General features: G+C 38.9%; 1 protein-coding gene across 6 annotated transcripts in view; it reads right to left on the bottom strand.

The window, feature by feature from the left end:
• SLIT2 (slit guidance ligand 2) overlaps positions 1–20,256 on the bottom strand; it is a 321,586-nt gene that overhangs the window by 2,067 nt on the left and 299,263 nt on the right. For all 6 annotated transcript variants that reach the window (XM_016121248.2, XM_016121250.2, XM_016121252.2 and 3 more), the window contains 6 exons: positions 20,030–20,167; positions 19,680–19,920; positions 17,998–18,128; positions 7,231–7,385; positions 1,055–1,346; positions 593–804 (listed from right to left, as the gene is read on the bottom strand). In XM_016121248.2, the coding sequence (XP_015976734.1) occupies positions 593–804; positions 1,055–1,346; positions 7,231–7,385; positions 17,998–18,128; positions 19,680–19,920; positions 20,030–20,167 (1,169 nt within the window). The remainder of the gene's footprint in view (positions 1–592; positions 805–1,054; positions 1,347–7,230; positions 7,386–17,997; positions 18,129–19,679; positions 19,921–20,029; positions 20,168–20,256) is intronic.

Below are 20,256 nucleotides of genomic sequence, written 5' to 3'. Positions count from 1 at the left end.
AGAGACATCTACTGAAAGCATCCATGGGTACGCTCCTCTTGTCTGTCCCTCGGACACACTCAACGAAACCTGTGCCAGCTCGCGGCAAGGGGCATTCTGATCCCTCAGACGCAGGAGAGAGAGAAAGATGGGCTAACGAGTCAGCCCGTTCGCATCCTCTCACCTGCAGAATTTGTTGGAATAAATTCGACTCTAAGGTCAAAGGTGACTTTATCCTAAAACTAGAGCAGAATTATTAGCTCTGTCCTTTGTGTGCCAGAAGACAAATTAACAACATATTTAGATGAGAACAGTGGATAAAGGTAAAAAGGAGGTAAATGTACTTCTAGGTAAGGTAAAATGGAGCGTTTTCACAGATATCTGAAGGCCGTGGAAAAGCCTGCGGTGGAGGCTTAGGACATTTCACGTCTGGTGCCTTCACAACTCCGGGAAATAAATTGACAGCAGCAACTAAGAGCCCTGCAAAGACCTGGCGTTTGTCATGTCGCTCCCACCTCTCTCATTCTGTCTCCCTTTCTCTCCCTCTCTTTTCAAAGGTGGAGCCCCCTCTTGCTTTTCCAAGAGAGGGGTGTGCCCGGCTGGGCTGGCTTACCCCGATCGCAGCTGGCCCCCGTGTACCCGCTGCTGCATTCACAGTACGGCTGCGCCAGTCCCGAGAGCCTGCATTTCCCGTGCTTGCATTTGATCGCCTGGCAGGGGTTAAACAGGGCCTCCTCCTCATCACAGAGGACGCCCCCATGGCCCTCCAGGCACTTACAGCTGTAGGAGAAGGCATTGATGGGCAGGCAGATGCCATGCATGCATCTAGGAGGAGGAGCACAGGAATGAAACCACGTGAGCAGAGAGGGTAAGTATGGAGGGAGGATGACTGAGGAAATTGAGGGAGAAAGTGCTAATGGGCTTCTTTCTTCCTCCCTCCCTCTCTCCTCCTCCATCCTTCTTCTCTCCTTCTCTTCCTCTTTCTTCCCTCCTTCCCTCCCTCCCTCTCTCCTTCCTTAGCATTTGCTTTGAGGGTTGGGGTACCTGTGTTTATCTATCAAGTACCCAAACTTACTTGTTTCCCTGGCAGGGGTCATTGGTTCTCTGGTCGCACAGGGGCCCCGTCCATCCTTCCTCGCACTCGCAGGTGAAGCCCGACTGACTGCTGGCCTGGCACGTGCCATGGGCACACACCTTCTTGTGGCATGGCTCGCAGCCAGGCAGGATGCCGGTCTGCATGGGCATCTTGCGGAAGTCCTGCAGCTCGCTGTTGATGTAGAGGTTCCGGATGCAGCCATGGAAGCTGGTGCCGTTCTGCCCCGGGGCCTGGCGCAAGGCTGCAGCCACGTTGTTTTTCCCAGGCATGCCTGGGGAGGGACAGCGAGTCAGAGGTCAGGCTCTTTGGGGACGCCTCAGCTATTTGACACCCAGACCCTCTTCACCCTTCCAGCAGGGTGGCAGTCCGTGTGACACTTCTTTAGGAGAAACACATATCATGAGCATCCAGTCCTGAGGGGCTCGACCTGGCTGCATATTAGAATCGCACAGGACCTTAGAAGAACCACTGATGCTTGGGACCTCAGCTCGGACTTCCTGGATCGGGGTATCTGGACAAGGCGGGAGAGGGAGAAGAGATGTGTTTCCCTATTTTTGTTTTTTAGAAGATGCTCTGGGAAGTTCCAATGAATAACTAGAATAAAGAACTTAGTTCACTGGTGGTTGAGCATTAATTTTTAAAATTTGTTTCGAACCAAACCTTCCACAGAGGCATACATTTATAAAATGCAAAAGTGGAGTTACTGCACTAAGGCAAGACTGGGACACGCCCCGGGAGGTCTAGAGTGCCATGACACAGGCCAGTAATCCCCTGACCAATCTCGCCCCTTGAAGATGAAGGGCCCAGGGAGCTCAGCGCTGTGCTCAGTGTTACCCAGTAAGATCCAGTTTGAATTCGGCAGATGAAAGACAACTCTGCAATCTCCAGTCTCGGTTCAGTCCCTCACGTGTCAGGGTGAGAGCAGTGACCTTCCTCCCCGACCCTGCCACACGCAAGGAAGCACCTAATTCGGCCCACCCCTGGCAACATCCATGGCTCAGTCATGGAAGTCGGTCCCTGAATGAAAAACTCTGCCCTGTTTCCTATCAGCACAACACCTCATTCACATGTTCTCGCCCACCCCCTGCTAATTAGTAGAAGGCTTCACATTCCAAGAAATAGGGAAGACAAAAGAAATTCCTCCAAAAACGGGATTTGTAATCTTTGTAGACATACATTCCACTAGTGACCCTCATTTGGCAAAACTGAGGAACCTTTCCACGACCTAAGCCAGACCCTGAAATAGCTCCTGTGTGGGACCTGACACAAGGCAACTGTCCAGGCCACTGCGGGGGGGGGGGGGGGGGGAATGGAGGAAGGAGGAGGCCTGCAGGGCAGCTGGCTTTTCCTCTCTGCTACTCAGGCCCTCCGCGTGCCTGGTCTCTAAACATCTGCCTGGAGGGGACCCCGCTTGCATTCTCCAGGGAGTTCAGTGGTTATGAAGACCAAGAACCTCAGCGCTCCCTGGACCCTGACTCTTGGCATCATCATCTTTCCCCTTCTAAGGAGCTGTTTGAGTTCCAGCAGGCACCAAAGTTAAATAGTTAGGTTCACAAAGCACTAGGCTAGATGTCGAAGGCTTTATTGTTGTTCTGTGTGTCCCTGGGCTTGGTTCTCATCTATGAGTGGATGGACCAGAACAGGTGCTTCCAAGCTTGTCACACCTAAGGACCACCAGAAGTGCATGTTTACAAGGCAGCTCCCCAGGCCCCGGGCTCTCTCCACCATGAGATTCTGATGGAATGGCGTGCAGAAATCTAAGCGTTAACATGCAGCTCGGGAGATTCTGAAGCAGGTGGTCCATGGTCACACTTTGACAGGTACTGAATCAGGAGTCTTGGCTTTGAAGTTCTATGAGTTCTGGCTTTTGGTCCATGCCCATCTGGCCTTGGAAACTGGGTTGCTTTGTAGAACAGGGTCAGAAGGATGAGATGTACCATTTCCAGGAGAGGACCAGAGGCAGGAAATTCTTGGCTCTGAAATAAGTTCTTCTAATTTAATCTTTCATCCATCATAAATGTGTGGACTTTAACACAGACTGGTGATGCCCCACAGTGGAGATAAATGGTTAGGAAATGTGCTTATTATCCCCAAAGCTAACAATTGTAAAAGGTCCAGTTTTGATTATATTTGATACAAATGTAGATATATCGCCCATATATTTATTTGCAATAAGATAATCAAGAACTATTCTGAGTCAATCTTTTCATATGCTTGGCACATTTCTGACTAGAGAACTAGGTCCTAATTGATAAACAGAAGTAGATTCCTACTGTTTTTTTTCTCTCTCTCTTTTAGCCTTTTCTCTGTGCCATGGGCCATAGCTAGAATTTAATCAATCAATCAATCAACCAACCAACCAACTGATAATTTAGTAGGACCTTAACAAACTCTACATGTTTAAAAATGACAGTAAAGGAACTGAGTGTCAAGACTGAGGTCCCCTGTCCAATGGCTGCATTAGAAGATCTGTGACACATGCAGGGTCTTTATATGCAGGTCTTAAAATATAAAAATTTTTATTAAATTTTTTTGGGTGACATTGATTAATAAGATTCTATGTTTTAATTCTAATACATCATCTGTATAATGCATCATCTGTTCACCAAAGTCAAGTTTCCTTCTGTCATCACATATTTGACCCACTTTACCCTCTTCTACCTCCCCCTCCCCCCTCTTTCCCTCTGGTAACCTCCATACTGTTTCTGTATGAGTTTTTGTTTGTTTGTCTTATTTGTTCATTTGTTGCTTTCTGTTTTATATCCCACATATGAGTGAAATCAAATGGTTCTTAACTTTTTCCATCTGACTTATTTCACTTAACATGATATTCTCAAGATCCATCCATGTTGTTACAAAAGGCAGAGTTTTATCTTACAGCTGAGTAGTATTCCATTGTATATATACCACATCTTTATCCAATCATCTCTCAAAGGTAGCACACTCTCTGACTTTAAATTATACTGTAAGGTGACAGTTATCAAAGCAGCACGCTATTGGCAGAATAACAGATACACAGACCAAAGGAACAAAATCAAAAGCTTAGAAATAAACCCACATGTATATGGGCAAACAATTTTTTAACAAAGGAGCCAAAAATATACAATAGAGGGGGAAAAAGTCTCTTCAATAAGTGGTACTGGAGAATTGGAAAGCATATGTAAAAGAATAAAACTAGACTGTTATTTGTTACCATATGCAAAAATTACTCAAAATAGATTAAAGACCTAAATGTAAGACATGAAACAATAAATTGCAGAGAAACATATAGGTACTAAACTCATGGACCTTGGTGTTAAGGTAAGAGAAGTAAAAGTAAAAATAAATGAACAGGACTACATAAATCAAAAAGCTTCTACACAGCAAAAGAAACCATCAATAAAACAAAAAGGCAACTGACCCAATGGGAGAAGATATTTGCAAATAACACTTCAACAAGGGGCTAATATTAAAAATATATATGAATGTATCCAACTCAACAACAACAAAACAAAGAATCTAAAACCTGGGCAGAGGACCTGAACTTTTCCCAAAATGAAATACAGACAACCAACAGACATATGAAAAGACGTCCACCTTCACTAGCTATTAGGGAAATGCAAATGAAAATCACAACGAGGTATCACCTCAAACCTGTTATAATGGCTATTATCAACGAGATAGGAAATAATGTGTTGGAGAGGATGTGGAGAAAAGGAACCCTCATACACTGCTGGTGGGAATGTAAATTGGTACAGCCACTATGGAAAACAATATGGAGGTTCCTCCCAAAATTAAGAATAGAATTACCATATGACCCAGCAACCCCTCTTCTGGGTATCTACCTGAAAAATTTGAAAATATTTATAAAGATATATGTTCCCCTTTGTTTACTGCAGGTTTATTCATGGTGATAAATACATGGAAATCACTTTTTAAAAATCCTATTAAGTAATACTATATATCCTGGTTGTACTACCACGTAGGAAAGCGTAAGGATTAGCTTGCCTTGGATTTAGTAGAGCCTACATCATGGGTAGTCAATAACCAAAGGGCAGGTAAAGCTGCTTCTTTGCTTTGCTAGAAAATGCTTCCGGAGGCATATGAGGCACCACCTCCCCGTGTCCTCCTTGAGGTGTGTCCCTGTCTTCAAACATGGACAAAAATAACTTGTTTGCCTCATTCTCCTTTGCTAATGCAGGTTCTTCTGCCTTTGCCATACAGAATTTGGAGCCGTGGTCTTACAATTGCCTTGTATTTCTTTAATCTGCATTACCCTTGAGACAGTCTGAATTGGAAGGAAATGGGACCTGTCTCACTGCATTCTAAAGGGATTTTAAAAGATGTAAAGAAATGGCTTCTAAAGAAAGCATAATGAAATAAAGTGAAGGACAAATCCAGAAACAAAAAAACCCCACAAAACTTAGATTGCTTCCCTTTCTGCTCCAGGTTAAGGTGAGTGGCAATTCAGGGGGCTCTGGGGTCAGACAGATCTGTACTCAAATGAGGTGTCTATCACTTCATAGCTTTGTGAACTTGGATGAGTTTCACGAAGTTCGTGAGACTGTTGCTTCAGGACTGTTAAACAAAAAATCACATCTACATTCTGAAGTCTCTGAAGATTAAGATTGCAAAAGGAGCATTGCATTGAGCACACGGCATGTGCTTAGTAAATATAATTTCTCTCAAACCATAGGTGTATCTGTGACTTGCTTCACCCATCCCAAAGCAACTGCTGTTAACTAAAGCACAGTGAAAATGGAAGGCTCTGTCTGTCAATGAATCTCATGGTTGTGATTCCCATGAAGCAGCTACATCAGTCAATTTGCTACACAGACTTCATATGTAATGCATTTGATTCCTTGAAGATATGTCTGCCTTCCCCACTCTCCTGGGCACGTGTGTGTGTGTGTATTCAATTTTGTATCCTTCATGCATCTTTTAACTTAGTTTTTAGCATATGAGACGTGCTCAATAAATATTTATAGAATTGAGCCAAAGACTTTTAACTGTTTCTCTAAAAAATCAAAACTCTATCAAAATGGTTAAGATTTTCTATTGGAGAAATCATTAAAAACAAAGCTGATCTGCATGTTCAGGAAAATTCCAAAAATGCCATCAAGGAAGGCTTTGAGGAGTCAAGAAAATCATGTAGCCGCCAAAGGTATTATTTTGAAGGAGATGATGGAAACTTCATGAAAATACTGGTTGTGGTGAAGAAATCAGTTACACTGACCTGTTTATAAGCTTTAGCTTATTTGCCTCTAAAATGAGTTAATTTTATCAGTCAATTCACCACAATGAAATGTGATTTAATTCAATGCAACTCAATTCAACATCACATGCTTTCTTGTTCCTTAGCCTAAAATCTGAAATTCTGTGTCTCCTCCAGATAAAGGTACTAGTGCAAGCTCTCTCCTTGGTGGCTCTACTCCGCATCTTGGGGCTCTTTCAGAATTTGGCTCATATTTATTTCCTCATCTATTTATTCATCTGCCTTCTTGTTGCTTAAAAATTTAAAAGTGTCCAGAGTCTTTATTCCATCTTTCCAAGCCCTAACATGCCTTCCTAATGCTCTCTCTTTGTTTACTCACCTCAAGGTCTTGGCTAAATAGAAGTACTTTTTGTTACCTGAATATAATTTGTACATTTAATTTGTCCATTCATTTGTTCATTCATAACTGTCCTGTCATTTACATGTTAGCCACTGGTGGTACAGACATTTCATCACGGAAACACCTGACTGAGGCTGGTAGAGTCTGCCCCCTCCAGGGAGCTGGGGCGTGGGCAGAGGTGTGGGGTCATGCATGCCTCTCGTTTGATCATTTTCCTCACTGTCCAATTTGATCTCAAATGAGCCTTCTCTTTCCATAGACCAGATCAAGTAATAAGATGAAATTATATGTGTATGTCATCGATCATGTAATAGAAACAAATAAATATGAATAATGCCCTTCTCCACCTCAACCACGAATTTAGTTAAAGCAAGACCTGGGACTACAAAACGGGCTCTTAACACCTATCAAGGGTTCCTTCTTGTCTATCCGTGCTGCCCATCGTCAATGACTGGTCACTGTTGGTCAATGACCATAGCACGGGGCATTGACAACTTCAGAATTAGTCTGTGATGACAGTCACGGGGTTTGGGGACCCATTGGGTGTAGAAAACAGCTTACCTCCTACGTAGAGTGGGGAGTCGAAATTCAGAGTGGACTGCTTTGATAGGTTGGTGATGATTTTGGGGCTCCCTCCATCCACGGAGAGGGAGAGGCTCTGATCCAGGGCAAGAAGTTCCACAATGTGAAAGTTCCCATCATTTATCGTCTCCACGCTATAAACAAACAAACAAACAAATGTAGCTAATACTTCCATTTTTATTAAAGAAAAATAGTGATAATACAAACTCCAATTAGAGAATCTTGGGAAAAGATAGTCCTATCTAACAGTAATAAAGATTAAAAAATAGTAGTTGATTTAAAAATAAAAGATATTTTCAAGGACCTACAATTTCTATTTTTTAGGAACAGATAGAAAATGAGCTTGTTTTCCCATTGGGAGAAGTGCAAATGGGCACATTTTATCATTACCCAGTCACATTCACCCAATACATAGAAATTACAAAGGATACTTGATGCATTTGCTTTTAAATGCTACAAAAGTTCCGTTTACTGAGATACTGTTATTCCAAATTGTATTGAAAAGAAAAGGAACCTACACCCAGGCCAAATATCTTACACAGACATCAATATTGGTAAGTCACTGGCTTCTGCTCTCTTTGACACTGTGCATTGAGACTGATTAAATCAAATATACACTCAAATACAGGAAGAACCAACTTGGTAGGATCATTGCACTTTCTAAAATTTGTTAATTGATAATATACTCTTACTTCTCTTGAATTTTTGAGAGGACCACCCATCGAACGCTGTAACTGTGAAGATGTCTATGTTCAGTGGAGAGGTGGGAAAATCATATTACATAGAAAGCTTAGCACAGTCATATGCAGGGAGTCTGGTGAGGACAATCATTTCCCTGTTTCTCTTCTATCACTTTCTAGGCCAAGTCTAACAATTATTCAAAAAAAAAAAAAGTAAGAAAGCAGATTATGGAAATTCATAAAAGGGATAAAAACAAAAAGATTAAGAAACTGAGGTAAATGAAAAATGAGGATCTAAAATAAGATGAAGTTGGCACTATATGGGTTTAAAGTGCGGCTGTACATCTAACAGGAGCGTTACAGCAGGCAAAGATGGAGACAGGACCAGTGAAGGAAACAGGATCCAGACACAGTGAAGTGTCAGGAATATGCTTACCTTTCACGATGAGAGGCAGAATATGGCATAATGCAAGTTGGGGCTAATAGTCAATACGGAATATTCAAGAGCTAATATATTAGTATCCTGACTGTAAAGATCAAAAAAAAAAAAAAGGATCAAAAATGAAAATATGGGAGCATATGATTGATAGGAAGATTGTGAATACCTAATATTCCTTACCAAAGGCATTTGTTTAAGTTTCTGGGTACTATTTTTAAATTTGCAAATAGGTCAAGTCTGGAAAAAACAGAAAAATGTACTGACATTTCTTCATGGTTCTCACCACAGAAGTCTAATCTTATTCTATTTTTTGCCTACGTAGAATAGAAAGTCTTTTTTTCATTTGACAGTATAAAGCATTCTGCAGAACCGTGAAATATTTGAGGTTTTCTTGTTTTAAGTGGTTACAAGAGTCCATATGTGTAGGGATTGTTGATAACCTGTCTCAAATATCATTTAAAAAATAAATGTTTTTTTATTGTATGTTTATTACATTTCATTATATTATATGCCAATCAATAGTTTTGCCTTCTATAAATTTAATTATCCTGATACCTGATACCATTAAAATCAACAGAAAGAACAATATACAAGAAAATTACTCTCTAAATAAAGTTACTTAGCAACTGTTAGTGATCTTATATATGACTGTATATATATGTTTTCTAAGGTGATATGTTGAGTAGTAATATCAACTAGTGATTATAAACATATATATTTTGGTGTCAGGTAACCCTGTATTTGAATCATGGTCCTGAATTTATTAAATGCTTGACTTTAGATACATTACTTAATTGCTGGTAAACTTTAGTTTTATCTTTAGTAAATACTAATACTTATTTATCCCTCCCTCGTGGTTATGGTTAACTTGAGGTCTACTTGAAATGATATTTTTAAATGCAGAGCAAAGCATCCGGCATATAGAAGATGCAAAAGTAAATGTTAGATATTAGTATCATCATCACCATCACCATCGCCAGCATCGCCATCACCACCATCACCACCATCACCACCATCACCCCCCCCACCCCCACCCCCACCCCACCACCATCGTATAAATAATCCAATACTATTTGAGAATCTTCTTCAGGAAGAAATTAGTCCAGTTTTATTTTCAGTTATAATCGTAAGAAAACACCGGTGACTGGCAGAAACGTAATAACTTCTTTGGGGATATATCCGGTTCAAGTTACTAAAAGTTTTAGCTAAAACATTAAAGATACATAGAGAAGGTAGTGGCCAGTTGCTTTTCCTTTGTGATATGTACAACCCTCTAAGTGGTTTTATATAATGTTCTATGAACACTGGCCTTAATTAAGTCATAAATATTATGTTTATGGCCTTAATTAAGTCATAAATATTATGTTTTCTTTACAATTGCAAAGGAAAGACCCTTATATAGGGGTAGTGGGTTCTTGGTCACACATCAGTCTTAGTCAATCGATCTAGGTATGTCATCATCGATGACGGTGTTTGATGCAGTACAACTGGGTAAGCTAATTTAAAGCAGGAAGCCATGTATCAGGTATTTCTGTACTCTTTAATGCATCTAGCAGAGTGTCTGGTTAACAGTAGCTGCTCAATAAATGCATGCCAAATAAATAAAATATATGGGAGATGTATTAAGAATAACACATATAGATTTTTCTTTTTTCGATAATACTAACTGGATTACAGCCAAGAAGCTTCAGGCATTTTTCAGGCAGGACATCCAAAAGATACATTTTATTTAAAAATTGGGATGTTTCAGTGACCAGATTCTGAAGGATAATGCTGGGAGATAAATCTTCAGCCAGGTACTGTTCTAAGAACATTACAAGTGAGACTCATAACGACCATAAGAACTGGGCTGTTAAAGTCCTCAAGGAGGCACAGCCAGTGACTAAACAGATTTGAAGCCAGGCTGACCGGTTCTAAAGTGTGTGCCTTTAATTATGATGCATCACTTTCACGATAAATAAAAAAACTGAAAAGTACCTAGTACTTTACAGACAACATGTATCTTCACCTCTCATAAGCCTTTAATAGACAATGTCTCTCTCTAATTGCCAAGGAATAAAGTTCTATAAAAAATAATTTTATTTGATTGTTGCAAAACTTGGTACATTTATTAAAAATCAAGGAACTGTAAAAAAATGTAATAATCTTATGAAAGCTTGAAGGTTATACGAATGCATCTAAAGTACACAGATATGAAACTTAGATTTGGATTCAGACCGTCTAGGTTTTTCTCCTCCCAAAAGCTGTTAGTGTTGAATCTGATCATTTCAGAACTTGGCAACAATTACCACTGAGTTTAACTCCATTTACATTTCCCTAAAATTGAGTGAGGCCTCATCCTGGCCTTGAAACAGATAAGTATTTTGAAATTAATATTTTTAGATTTTTTGCTTTTAAGATGATATTGTGTGTATGGGGCCTGCAGAGAATGTATGAGAGCTAAGGATTCTAACATGGTATCACATGCTGTCTTGTAAAGCATGAGATAAACTGGGGAAAGTCTATGAATGCTCTGCCCACATATTTTAAAATAAAAGCAGTTGTTACAGGATAAAACTCAGCCATCCTTGATTTTACTGTCCATCATAGTCATCTTCTACCTATAGCTCAAAATGCATAACATCCTCCTGGGTTCTGATAAGTATCGATAAACTCGCTTTTACTACTCTCTAGGGAACTATATATTTGATGACTCACAAAAGTCAAGAGTGCACCATTTAACATCGAGCCTTTCCACGGGGAACATAAATTGTATTTATTACCATTATTATGTAATTTAGTTTTACTACACTCATCTATTACCTGAGATTTTATTTTCTTGAATTTCTAAGTAGATGTACAAAAACAAAGTGGTTATTCAACTATGTCTTGTGGTTTGCTACAGAAAAAGAGTTTAAAAACTTGGGGCTTAAAAGAAGAGGGGCTCTAACTTGTGTTGGACATTCTTACTTTATGCAGAGCGCATTAACAATGACATTTTTATATTTTTATCTCAATCATAAATCTTAAGGAATTTCAGTGATTTCATAAAGACTAATTGTTCATTTTGCTTATGTAAGCTCCAGCTTTTTGACTTAAGAATTTAAACTATCTGGTGGTGTCTTCTGTGCAATGAAATAGGAATTAAAAGCCAGACAAATTCAACTGGCCATCTCACTTTGATATCTCTAGGATGACAATATTTTGTGAGTTGGGATGGTAAAAACAATTCCTTGACTTTCTTTTTAATCAAAAGAAAGGGAAGGCAAATGGAATTAAAGGTATTTATTTATATACATAAAGAGTTTTCACAAGGACATTTTATAAAATAGTTTACAAGTAAAGTTATATTTTAATCAGTACTTTGGAAGTAAATTATCTAATTTAAATAAAATGCATTGAAATAGAAAAGGGTCCCTACATTTGAATGTACAGTAAGTCACATGTAAGATAATAACATTTGCACACAGGTATTTCTTCTTTAGCATCTGGATATCTGAGCATGAAGAATATCCATAAACCATCAACTGGCAAGAGTAACCAGTGAGCTTAATAATCGTGACCAATTATTGTGCACTCACTCTGTGCCTAGCACTACACTATGTGCTTTACATTCGTTACTTCCAATTCTCCCAAACACATGTGAAAAATGGATATGATCGCTCAGATGCAGAAATGTGGGCACAAAGAGGTGAAGTAACTTGCTCAAAGTTACAAAGCCGGTAAACAGCGGTGCCTTCCCATACGGCATATCAAGGATGGCCTAGGGTTTATCTGGGAAATGAGAAGGTCACATAGATTCTGTCCACTCTGTTTCTCCAAGGAGATTTTTATAATAATAATAATAATAATAATAATTATTATTATTATATTTTTAGATCTAAGCCTGTAAGGTGTATAACCCAGAGGCTATGCAGTGAACTGAGCCTGAGTCAGCATGGGAAAGTCCCCTAACCGTGAATTGGTCCCTTAAACACTGAAACCGTAATGCGCGGTACCATCCTGTGCCTCTGACTGTGCTCATCTGACTGCCTAGTTTTTAAATAGTAGCTGGCTATGTTTCCAAAGGAGCTGTCTGGTTTGAAAAATGACATTAATTTGAATGTAAAGAAGGATGCATACCATTTTTAGTAACAATTTTTTAAAAAGTTTCTATCTAGATGAAGATAAAGTCACTTTGAAGGGCGATCAGTTATTGGTTTGCTTGAGAAAAAAATGTGTTACTCCATTCCTGTCTGAGGGATGACTGTTGATGTTAGCTTTAAGTTGAGGATGTCATTCATTCATTCATTCACTCGTTCATTTGTTCGTTCGTTCATTCCTCACTCCACTATTGCCAAGCGCCTTTTATGCCATTCTCTAAGCACTGTAACAATTAGGCACGTGTGTGACACTCTACATTCATTCGCTTGCTAGGCAGCTTGTGTCACCTCTGTGGTTGCTGATTCAATCACTTTGACAGCAGGGTGCTGGCAAATGTTCAACAACTGGCTCTCCGACATAGAAACAACTTAGAATTTTACTGAGTTCTACGGCAGAAAGGCTCTCAACATGGCTGGTTTCAAGGCCAACATCAAGCGTGATGTCGGGGAACTTGGATGTGAGAAGAGATGCACACCAAGGGCCCTCGGAGCAGAGCTCAGATCTACTCCTTTTATAAACATGATTCTGTAACTGTGGTCCTTGGACTGGGGCGTTACCTTGGAACTTGTAGAAATGAAAATTTGGGGGCTCATCTGAGCTCTGAATCCTAGAGACTAGATGTAGAGCCTGGTAACAATTATTATAACATGCCCTTCAAAGTAATTCAGATGCACACTATTCGAAAATAATGTTCCATACCACTGCCTGTATGTCTGGCCCTGTTAGCAGTAAGCATGTCTATGAGAAATCACAATCTTCTGTCGGATGTAAAAAGTACAATGAGAAAATGTGCATGCCACTTTAGTTCCATGGAAAAATGAATATTACTACATCTTGGGTTTTCTTAAACACTCTTACAGCTATGTTAGCTCTTCCCTCTAGATGTAATTCTATGAGAAAATGGTTCTCCTATAGATTCATTTGAGACAATAACTGACATCTAAAATGAAACTTTTTAAACCAAAAAATAATCCTACAGAAACAATAACTTAGTGATTATTTTGCCCTAATTTTATCAGGCTTTATTTTATTAAAGTAAAATCTACTTCCATCAATGTTGAAAAGTAACCAGGTAACTGAAAAGGCACACTTGACATAATTAATTATTCCTGTATGTGATATTCCAATAGCACATTAAATAATGCAAAATTTGGAAAACAAGGTTTACCGAAGTCAATCTTATACAATATAAAAAATCATGCAATTAAACTGACTTCAACTGAACAAATTGAGATAAAAATAAGTAAAAATACTTCCTTTAAAAACATTAGTGTGGTGCACTTTTAATAATGTTATGTAAAGTGGGCACACATCAAGATTTTAAAATTTAATTCAAACAGAGAAAATATTCATTAAGCAACTAACGAGAAAGCTGATGGCAACAGTGTTATTGATGGGTTTTGCTATAACGATGGAGAAGGAATCGCTTTCATCAGAGTTCACATTCTGCTAAGTCCTGAGCAAGGTCAGAAGCATTTGATAAATGCCAGGAAATTAGTAGGACAGAGTTAAGACTTGGGACAAATTGAAGGTGAAGGGAAGAAAAAGATTAAGAGCAACTGCATGACGCCAATGATGCCCAGGAAGATGATGATGCCTCTTGATGAAATTAGAAATGTAACAAGGACACACATGAGGTGAAACAAAGGAAATCAACTCAGTTTTGGACACTCTGAACTTATAATCCTAACAGCTATCATCGTTTATTAATAGCAATGCATTGTTCTAAATATTTTACATATATTGAATCATAAAATTCTTATCACAATCCCACAAAGATGGAACAAGCTATGATTTATTAAACCCCTTTACCAGGTGAGGCCCAGAGAGCTTACCCAGTTTCTTAAGACACACATTTAATAGATGGCAGAGCTGGCATCTGAATCAAGGCTGACTGCTTTTAGAACACCTGATCTTTTTTATTACTCCAATTTTTGTTTTGAGTAAAAAATACATCCAAATGGTTCAAAAATCAAAATGATATAAAATAATGTTCTCATACTAGTCTTGTTTCTACCACCCCTCTTCCCTCTCTATCTCTAGGTTTGTCTTTATGCAAATATATGTAAATAAAAATGCATATATTTATTGACCTTCCTTTGACATTGGTCTGCTTTATAATTTTTTTTTTTTTGAACTGAGCAATATACCTTGGAAATCTTTCAATGTCAGGCACAGAGAACTCTCTCATACTTTCTCTTCCTTTCTTCCCATTCTTTTTAACAGTAAATTCCATCATGTAGATGTACCGTGGTTATTTAGATAGAAAATTTGAATTGTTTCCATTCATTTTTATAACTAATGCCACAATAGACTACCTTTGTGCTTGATATCACAGGTCAGAGAGTAAATGTATTTGCAATTTTGATAGATATTTTCAAACTGCCCTTCATATAAATTGTAAACAGTCTGCACTTCTAGTGTTAATGTATAAGGATAGAGGATACACTTTTAACTTCTCTGCTATACTCCAGAGATACCAGACAAAAATTTCCTGTAGTGCTAAAAGAGAGATGAGAATGAAGACAATTCAGTGAGGAGTGAGGTCAGAACTGAGTTCAGAATTTAATCTGCACAGGGACCTTATGGGGGTCGGGTCTGTACTATTATTTACAGATATGGATTCTGATGCACAGAAAGATTAAGTACCTTCCCTACATTTATATAATAGTGATTGGCCAAGTCTAAATCTGAACACACATTTTAGCTACTATGATTATTCCTTAGTAGATTCTCCTAGTGTGTTAAAATAATTTTAATTGTTCTTTATAATTTCCACTTCACAAAAGCATTTCTCTATTACTATTTAGAATATTAATATATTATATTTTTATATACAGACCATATCAATTGATCAATTACTCAGTCATCTATCTGGATTTAGGAAAGTGTCGCTTCTTTTCTTTTACTTAAAAATAATGTAATAACTTTTCTTAGTTGTTGTGTCACAAAATAAAGTCAGAATTAAATGAAAGCTATGTTTTCCCTGGACCTTGAAAAATATATATCTATTAGATGAGTGGCAAACAGAAACTTTCACTAGAAGTAGACTTCTGGTTCATAATGAAAAGTGCGGTACGTGGTATTATTCTTCTTTATAAATTGTCACAGGGCATGCTCTATTGTTTGTTAGGCAAAAAAAGGTAATGAACAAAAACTAAAAATAAGCTCTTTGCAGTTATCATTTGGATATAATCATTTGGGTTTCTACAACTTTTATTTTTATGTATACTAAAATATTAGAAATATTTTAAGTGAACACTAGCTTTAATAAGCCAACCTCAAGAAGCTTTCTTATGGTTTCTGAGAGTTCTCTGCTGTTTCATTGCATAAAACCAAAAAAAAAAAAAAAATCAGAAAGAAAAATGAACCTCAAAATCAATATTCTGACATCTTTTTATGAGCTGAATCAAATAGAGGCTATATAATTTAAGGCCTAGCAATATCTAAAATGTTGGCACTAATTCATCACCATTTGGAGACGAAATAACAATTGTGTTCTACTTGGAAACCAATAATTATGTGTTTGTTTCCATGCTGTAAATATTCCCAAGTGGGTTAGCTCACCACCAAAAGGATTTATTGGATTCCATTCATGGCTGCAATTGGCATCGACTTTGCTGGAATTGTTATGAACGATTGAATAGGATGCGAACGCTTTTGAAAAAAATTGCTATATATATGAATAATAGCAATAATATAGAGGTCAGTATCTCCACTTTATGTCCCAATCAATGCCCAGATTTGTTGGCAAGCTTGTTTGGCCAATAGATGTATTTTGTTTACTACATGTGGTACTTAAAAAAAATGTAAATCAATATTTAAAGGAGAGAAAACTTTATATTTTAAAAAAATCTAGATTTTTGTCTTTGCTTGAAAAATCTGGAGTTCTGGTAAACCCACATTTTCATAGGGCAGCATTCAGAGAGAACTAAGCAGATGCAGCCCAGTCCTGTCTGGACAGTGATTTGCTTTGGCTTCACTGCAGTCATAACCACTCCTATTTTATTACCAACATCAAGGCTATTTGTAATAGAGGGATACTTCTCTGAAAAGTTACATTTTTTTCAAGAGTAACAGAATGAGAACATATTATATTCTTTCTGTTGGTCTGCTTAGTTCTGTGACGTTATCTACCTGGAAAAACTGACTGTATATGACTTATGAGCCTGCTCTAAATTTGAGACCTTGTTCTATTTTACATGTGAAGAAATTAACTGGGTAAATTTTCTGCAAGATAATAGACAGTTGGTGTTGAGACCCAATAGAGGGGCTCTGAAGGTTAGTCGTGTAAAAAACACACTTTTAGCAAAGTTTATGCCCCATGAATATGATCCCTTCCACATCTCCAATATACCGTCAATATGTTATATAATCAAAAAACTTCCAGAATGAATAAGATGACTGATCACATGTTGTATGTGTCCACTGGTTAATTATATGTAAGCTTTATTTCTGAATGTTTACAACAGTGCTTGGCACACAGTAGGTCACATGAATAGTAACTCACTGTGTTGAGTGTCTCTTGCAGCTGTTCCTCTAGAGCTACCCTCCTCAAGTCGCCCTGCCCTGAGCCCTGGAGGCTCACGGGAGAGCTGCATTACTGGGATCCCTGGATCCACTGTGTTCTGGCATCTAATCTGGCCAAAGGGAGGAAGGGGCAGGAGATGGTGGGGAGGAAGGCGAGTGAGGTCGGTATCTAAAACCCTGGCTTCTGGCTTGAGGGCAGAATGCATCCCTGCACGGAAGGTCACAGCTCCTGTCACGCAGTCCTCTCCACAACTCTCCTTCTGAGCCTGGGTTTCCAAACCCACTGCCTCCCCTCACTCTTTCCAGCGTGTGGGTCGTAGTAATGTCCCTCCTTACAAGCGCCAGGCTGATATGCTATTTCTACCAATCTTTGTAAACACAGGTTGCCCCCACTTTTTGAAAGTTCACTTTATCGCAACTTTGTGTTTTCAAAAGATCTACATCGGTACCTGTTTTTCCCTAACCAAAAGAAATCCAGAGAAGATTTCTGCTTTTCCGAAAAACGCAGAAAAGTGAAAATAGAGTTCGGCATTTTTTTGCGCCCAGAGCAGAGAGAGTGGCGCCATCAAGCTCCTTCCCTGGAAACTACACCCAACATCCCAGCATCCGTCCGCCCCAGCTCTGAACTGTGTCTGTGAGCATCTGTGCTCTGCCTCCATTTATTTTTGTGCATCTGTTAGCGAGATGCATTGTCAGGTTAACCGCTTCTTCGCCTTATGCCTTTTCGGTTTACAAAAGGTTTCATAGGCATGCTCACTTTCACCGAGCGGGGGAAACCTGGCATCCTCTTATAAATCTCTCCTCCAATTACCCAGCTTGCGTATGCCATCTGCTCCTGCCAGGCCTCTGACACACATCACAGAGCGTGCCGCAGCCAACGTATTCCCTTCCCTCCGAAATACAAAATAATAGAGGAGAAGCAGTTCTTCATGAAACAATCGTTTTCACCTTTACCAGTAACTGAGAGATCTTCACCTGTAAATGGCAGAAGCCGGGTGGGAGCCGGTGTCATAGCTAGCGCGAACACGTCCCCGGTAGAGTTCCACAGCGATATGGTCTTTGTCCCCCTTATACAGGAGGATTCCGCTGTCTTCATCTGTGGCAATCTAGTAGGAAGTACCCTTGACATTAGCAGGACATATAGTCATCCAGACATATTTCATCAAAAAGAAACAACACTGTTTGGCGAGGAGTTGTTGCTATGGTTAATTTTTTCCTTATGGCTATGACAAAATACTAACGCACGTTTAAATGATGACTTGAAAGATGATCTATTCTAAATTACTTTGCTGCAAATAAGTTCCTAAAGAATTCTTAAAAGTTTTTAAATTTCATAAGCGTATTTTTATTCTTTCTGTATTGGCAGTGATGAAGCTTAAAGATGCATGTCCTATGAAATATGCAAAAACGAGGAATTTATATACATGATTTATACTTCAGGAAATTAAAGTTGAAAAATATTTTCCACATCATTAAAGTTCAAAGCATTTAAAGTAAATTGAGCTCTCCCCCTTCAATTTCAAACTATATTTTCTCAGCAGAGGGTGATAAAAACAAATCAGGGATAGAAGGATCAGATTTCTGTTCCATTAAAAAGAACAATAACAAATACTTAAGCAAACACCATTGCGTATACTTAGAACTTCCTTTTCTGGCAGTTCCACTTACTGGATCTTTTTGCTGCTGCAGTGGGCTTCATTTACGGCATTTGTGAAATGCGACGGCACTGAGCAAGATTTGCATATTTCATATTATTTATAGTTATGGCATGAAAAGGGGAGGAAATTTCTGTTTTTATCTTGTTTTCTGGCTTTCTGGGACCTTTGAAAGACCAGTTTCATCAACGTTAGGACTTAAACCTGAACGCCACTGGGTACGTAAAACAATCCAGAGTGGCAGATACTGGGAAATAGAGGGACCAGTTTTCTAGAGAATGTGTCTGCCTTCCAGAGTCACATTTTTCACGATGTATAAAGCACCCCTGCTCCTCATTGAAGTGCCAGGGTAAATCAAATAAAGAGTGGCGTCTACAAAAACAGGCTGAAGCCATTTGAATTGAAAACAAATCAAAATATTTTGCTTACCAGATAAAACAAATGTACAGCCCCCATTTGTTCCATGTACCCTAAACTAGTCTAACCTTGCTAATCATTGCTCAAAGGTGTAAAGATTTAAAATAAAACCGAGTTCGTTAATTTTGTGTCGATTCTTAAAGGTGTTTGTTGAAAAGTTAAAAGATACTTGGTGAATATTTTGCCAGCGTGGGTTCTGTCTCACCTGTACTCTTCTTAAATTTAGTTTTCCTAAGAGAAGCTTCCCCCTGTGTGCAGCCTGAACCGTATTTATAAAAATAAACAAATGAATCGCCTTCACCCAAGCATAAAACAAAGAGATGCATTTTGTTGCTCTGTGTGTGTGTGTTAAAAACAATCAAGTAATGAATAAAAATACCTGGTTCCTATTTACTTTTGAGAAATACAAATGCAGAAGAGAAGATTAAGCTTTTCACACAAGGAGCATTTTCTCTCATTGTGTTATGCGGCCTGTAACTGTCTATTTAAGAAACAGACATCACTCACAAACTACCACGGATGTTTATGCTTTGAAGCTGAATTGGCTTAAATGAGATCAGCTCTTGCTGGTGGGAGAACTCTTACCTGAAGTGTGATGTTCGTTTGGGGCCGAACCTTGGCTGAAGGAATCTGAAGATAAGATTCTTTGTTTACAAAATTCACACTGACCAATTTTTCACACTTCTCTCCCTGGTAGCCGGGCAAACACTGGCATATTGGCTCGTTTATTCTGATGATGCACTGAGCTCCATTCTGACAATCAAAATTATCACACGGGCTGGTACGAGGGAGGACCATGGGTGGTGAAAATTCACAGAACAAGCCACTAAGGAATAAATAGAATACATGCGTTGATTAAATTGTACTGAATTGCCCATGTAAATTGAGTCGCGTGAGACTTAACTCTGCATACAAATGTGTATTTCTTCTCTTACCTGTAGCCTTCGGGGCAGACGCATGTATAGCCATTCACTGCGTCTGTGCAGTGGGCTCCATTTTTACACTTGTTATCTTGGCAGTCGTCAAAATCAACATCGCAGTGCTCGCCGATGTACCCTGGTGTGCAGTCACATCTGTTGGAACAAGCAGGTAAACGGTTTCAGACCCACCGAGCCAAAATAAGTAAAATAGTTGCATTTCATTTAGAAAAAAAAATAGTACT

The sequence above is a fragment of the Rousettus aegyptiacus genome, unplaced genomic scaffold (genome assembly GCF_014176215.1).
Source record: "Rousettus aegyptiacus isolate mRouAeg1 unplaced genomic scaffold, mRouAeg1.p scaffold_m13_p_10, whole genome shotgun sequence".
Taxonomy (NCBI): domain Eukaryota; kingdom Metazoa; phylum Chordata; class Mammalia; order Chiroptera; family Pteropodidae; genus Rousettus; species Rousettus aegyptiacus.
This window is presented reverse-complemented; position numbering and strand designations above follow the sequence as displayed.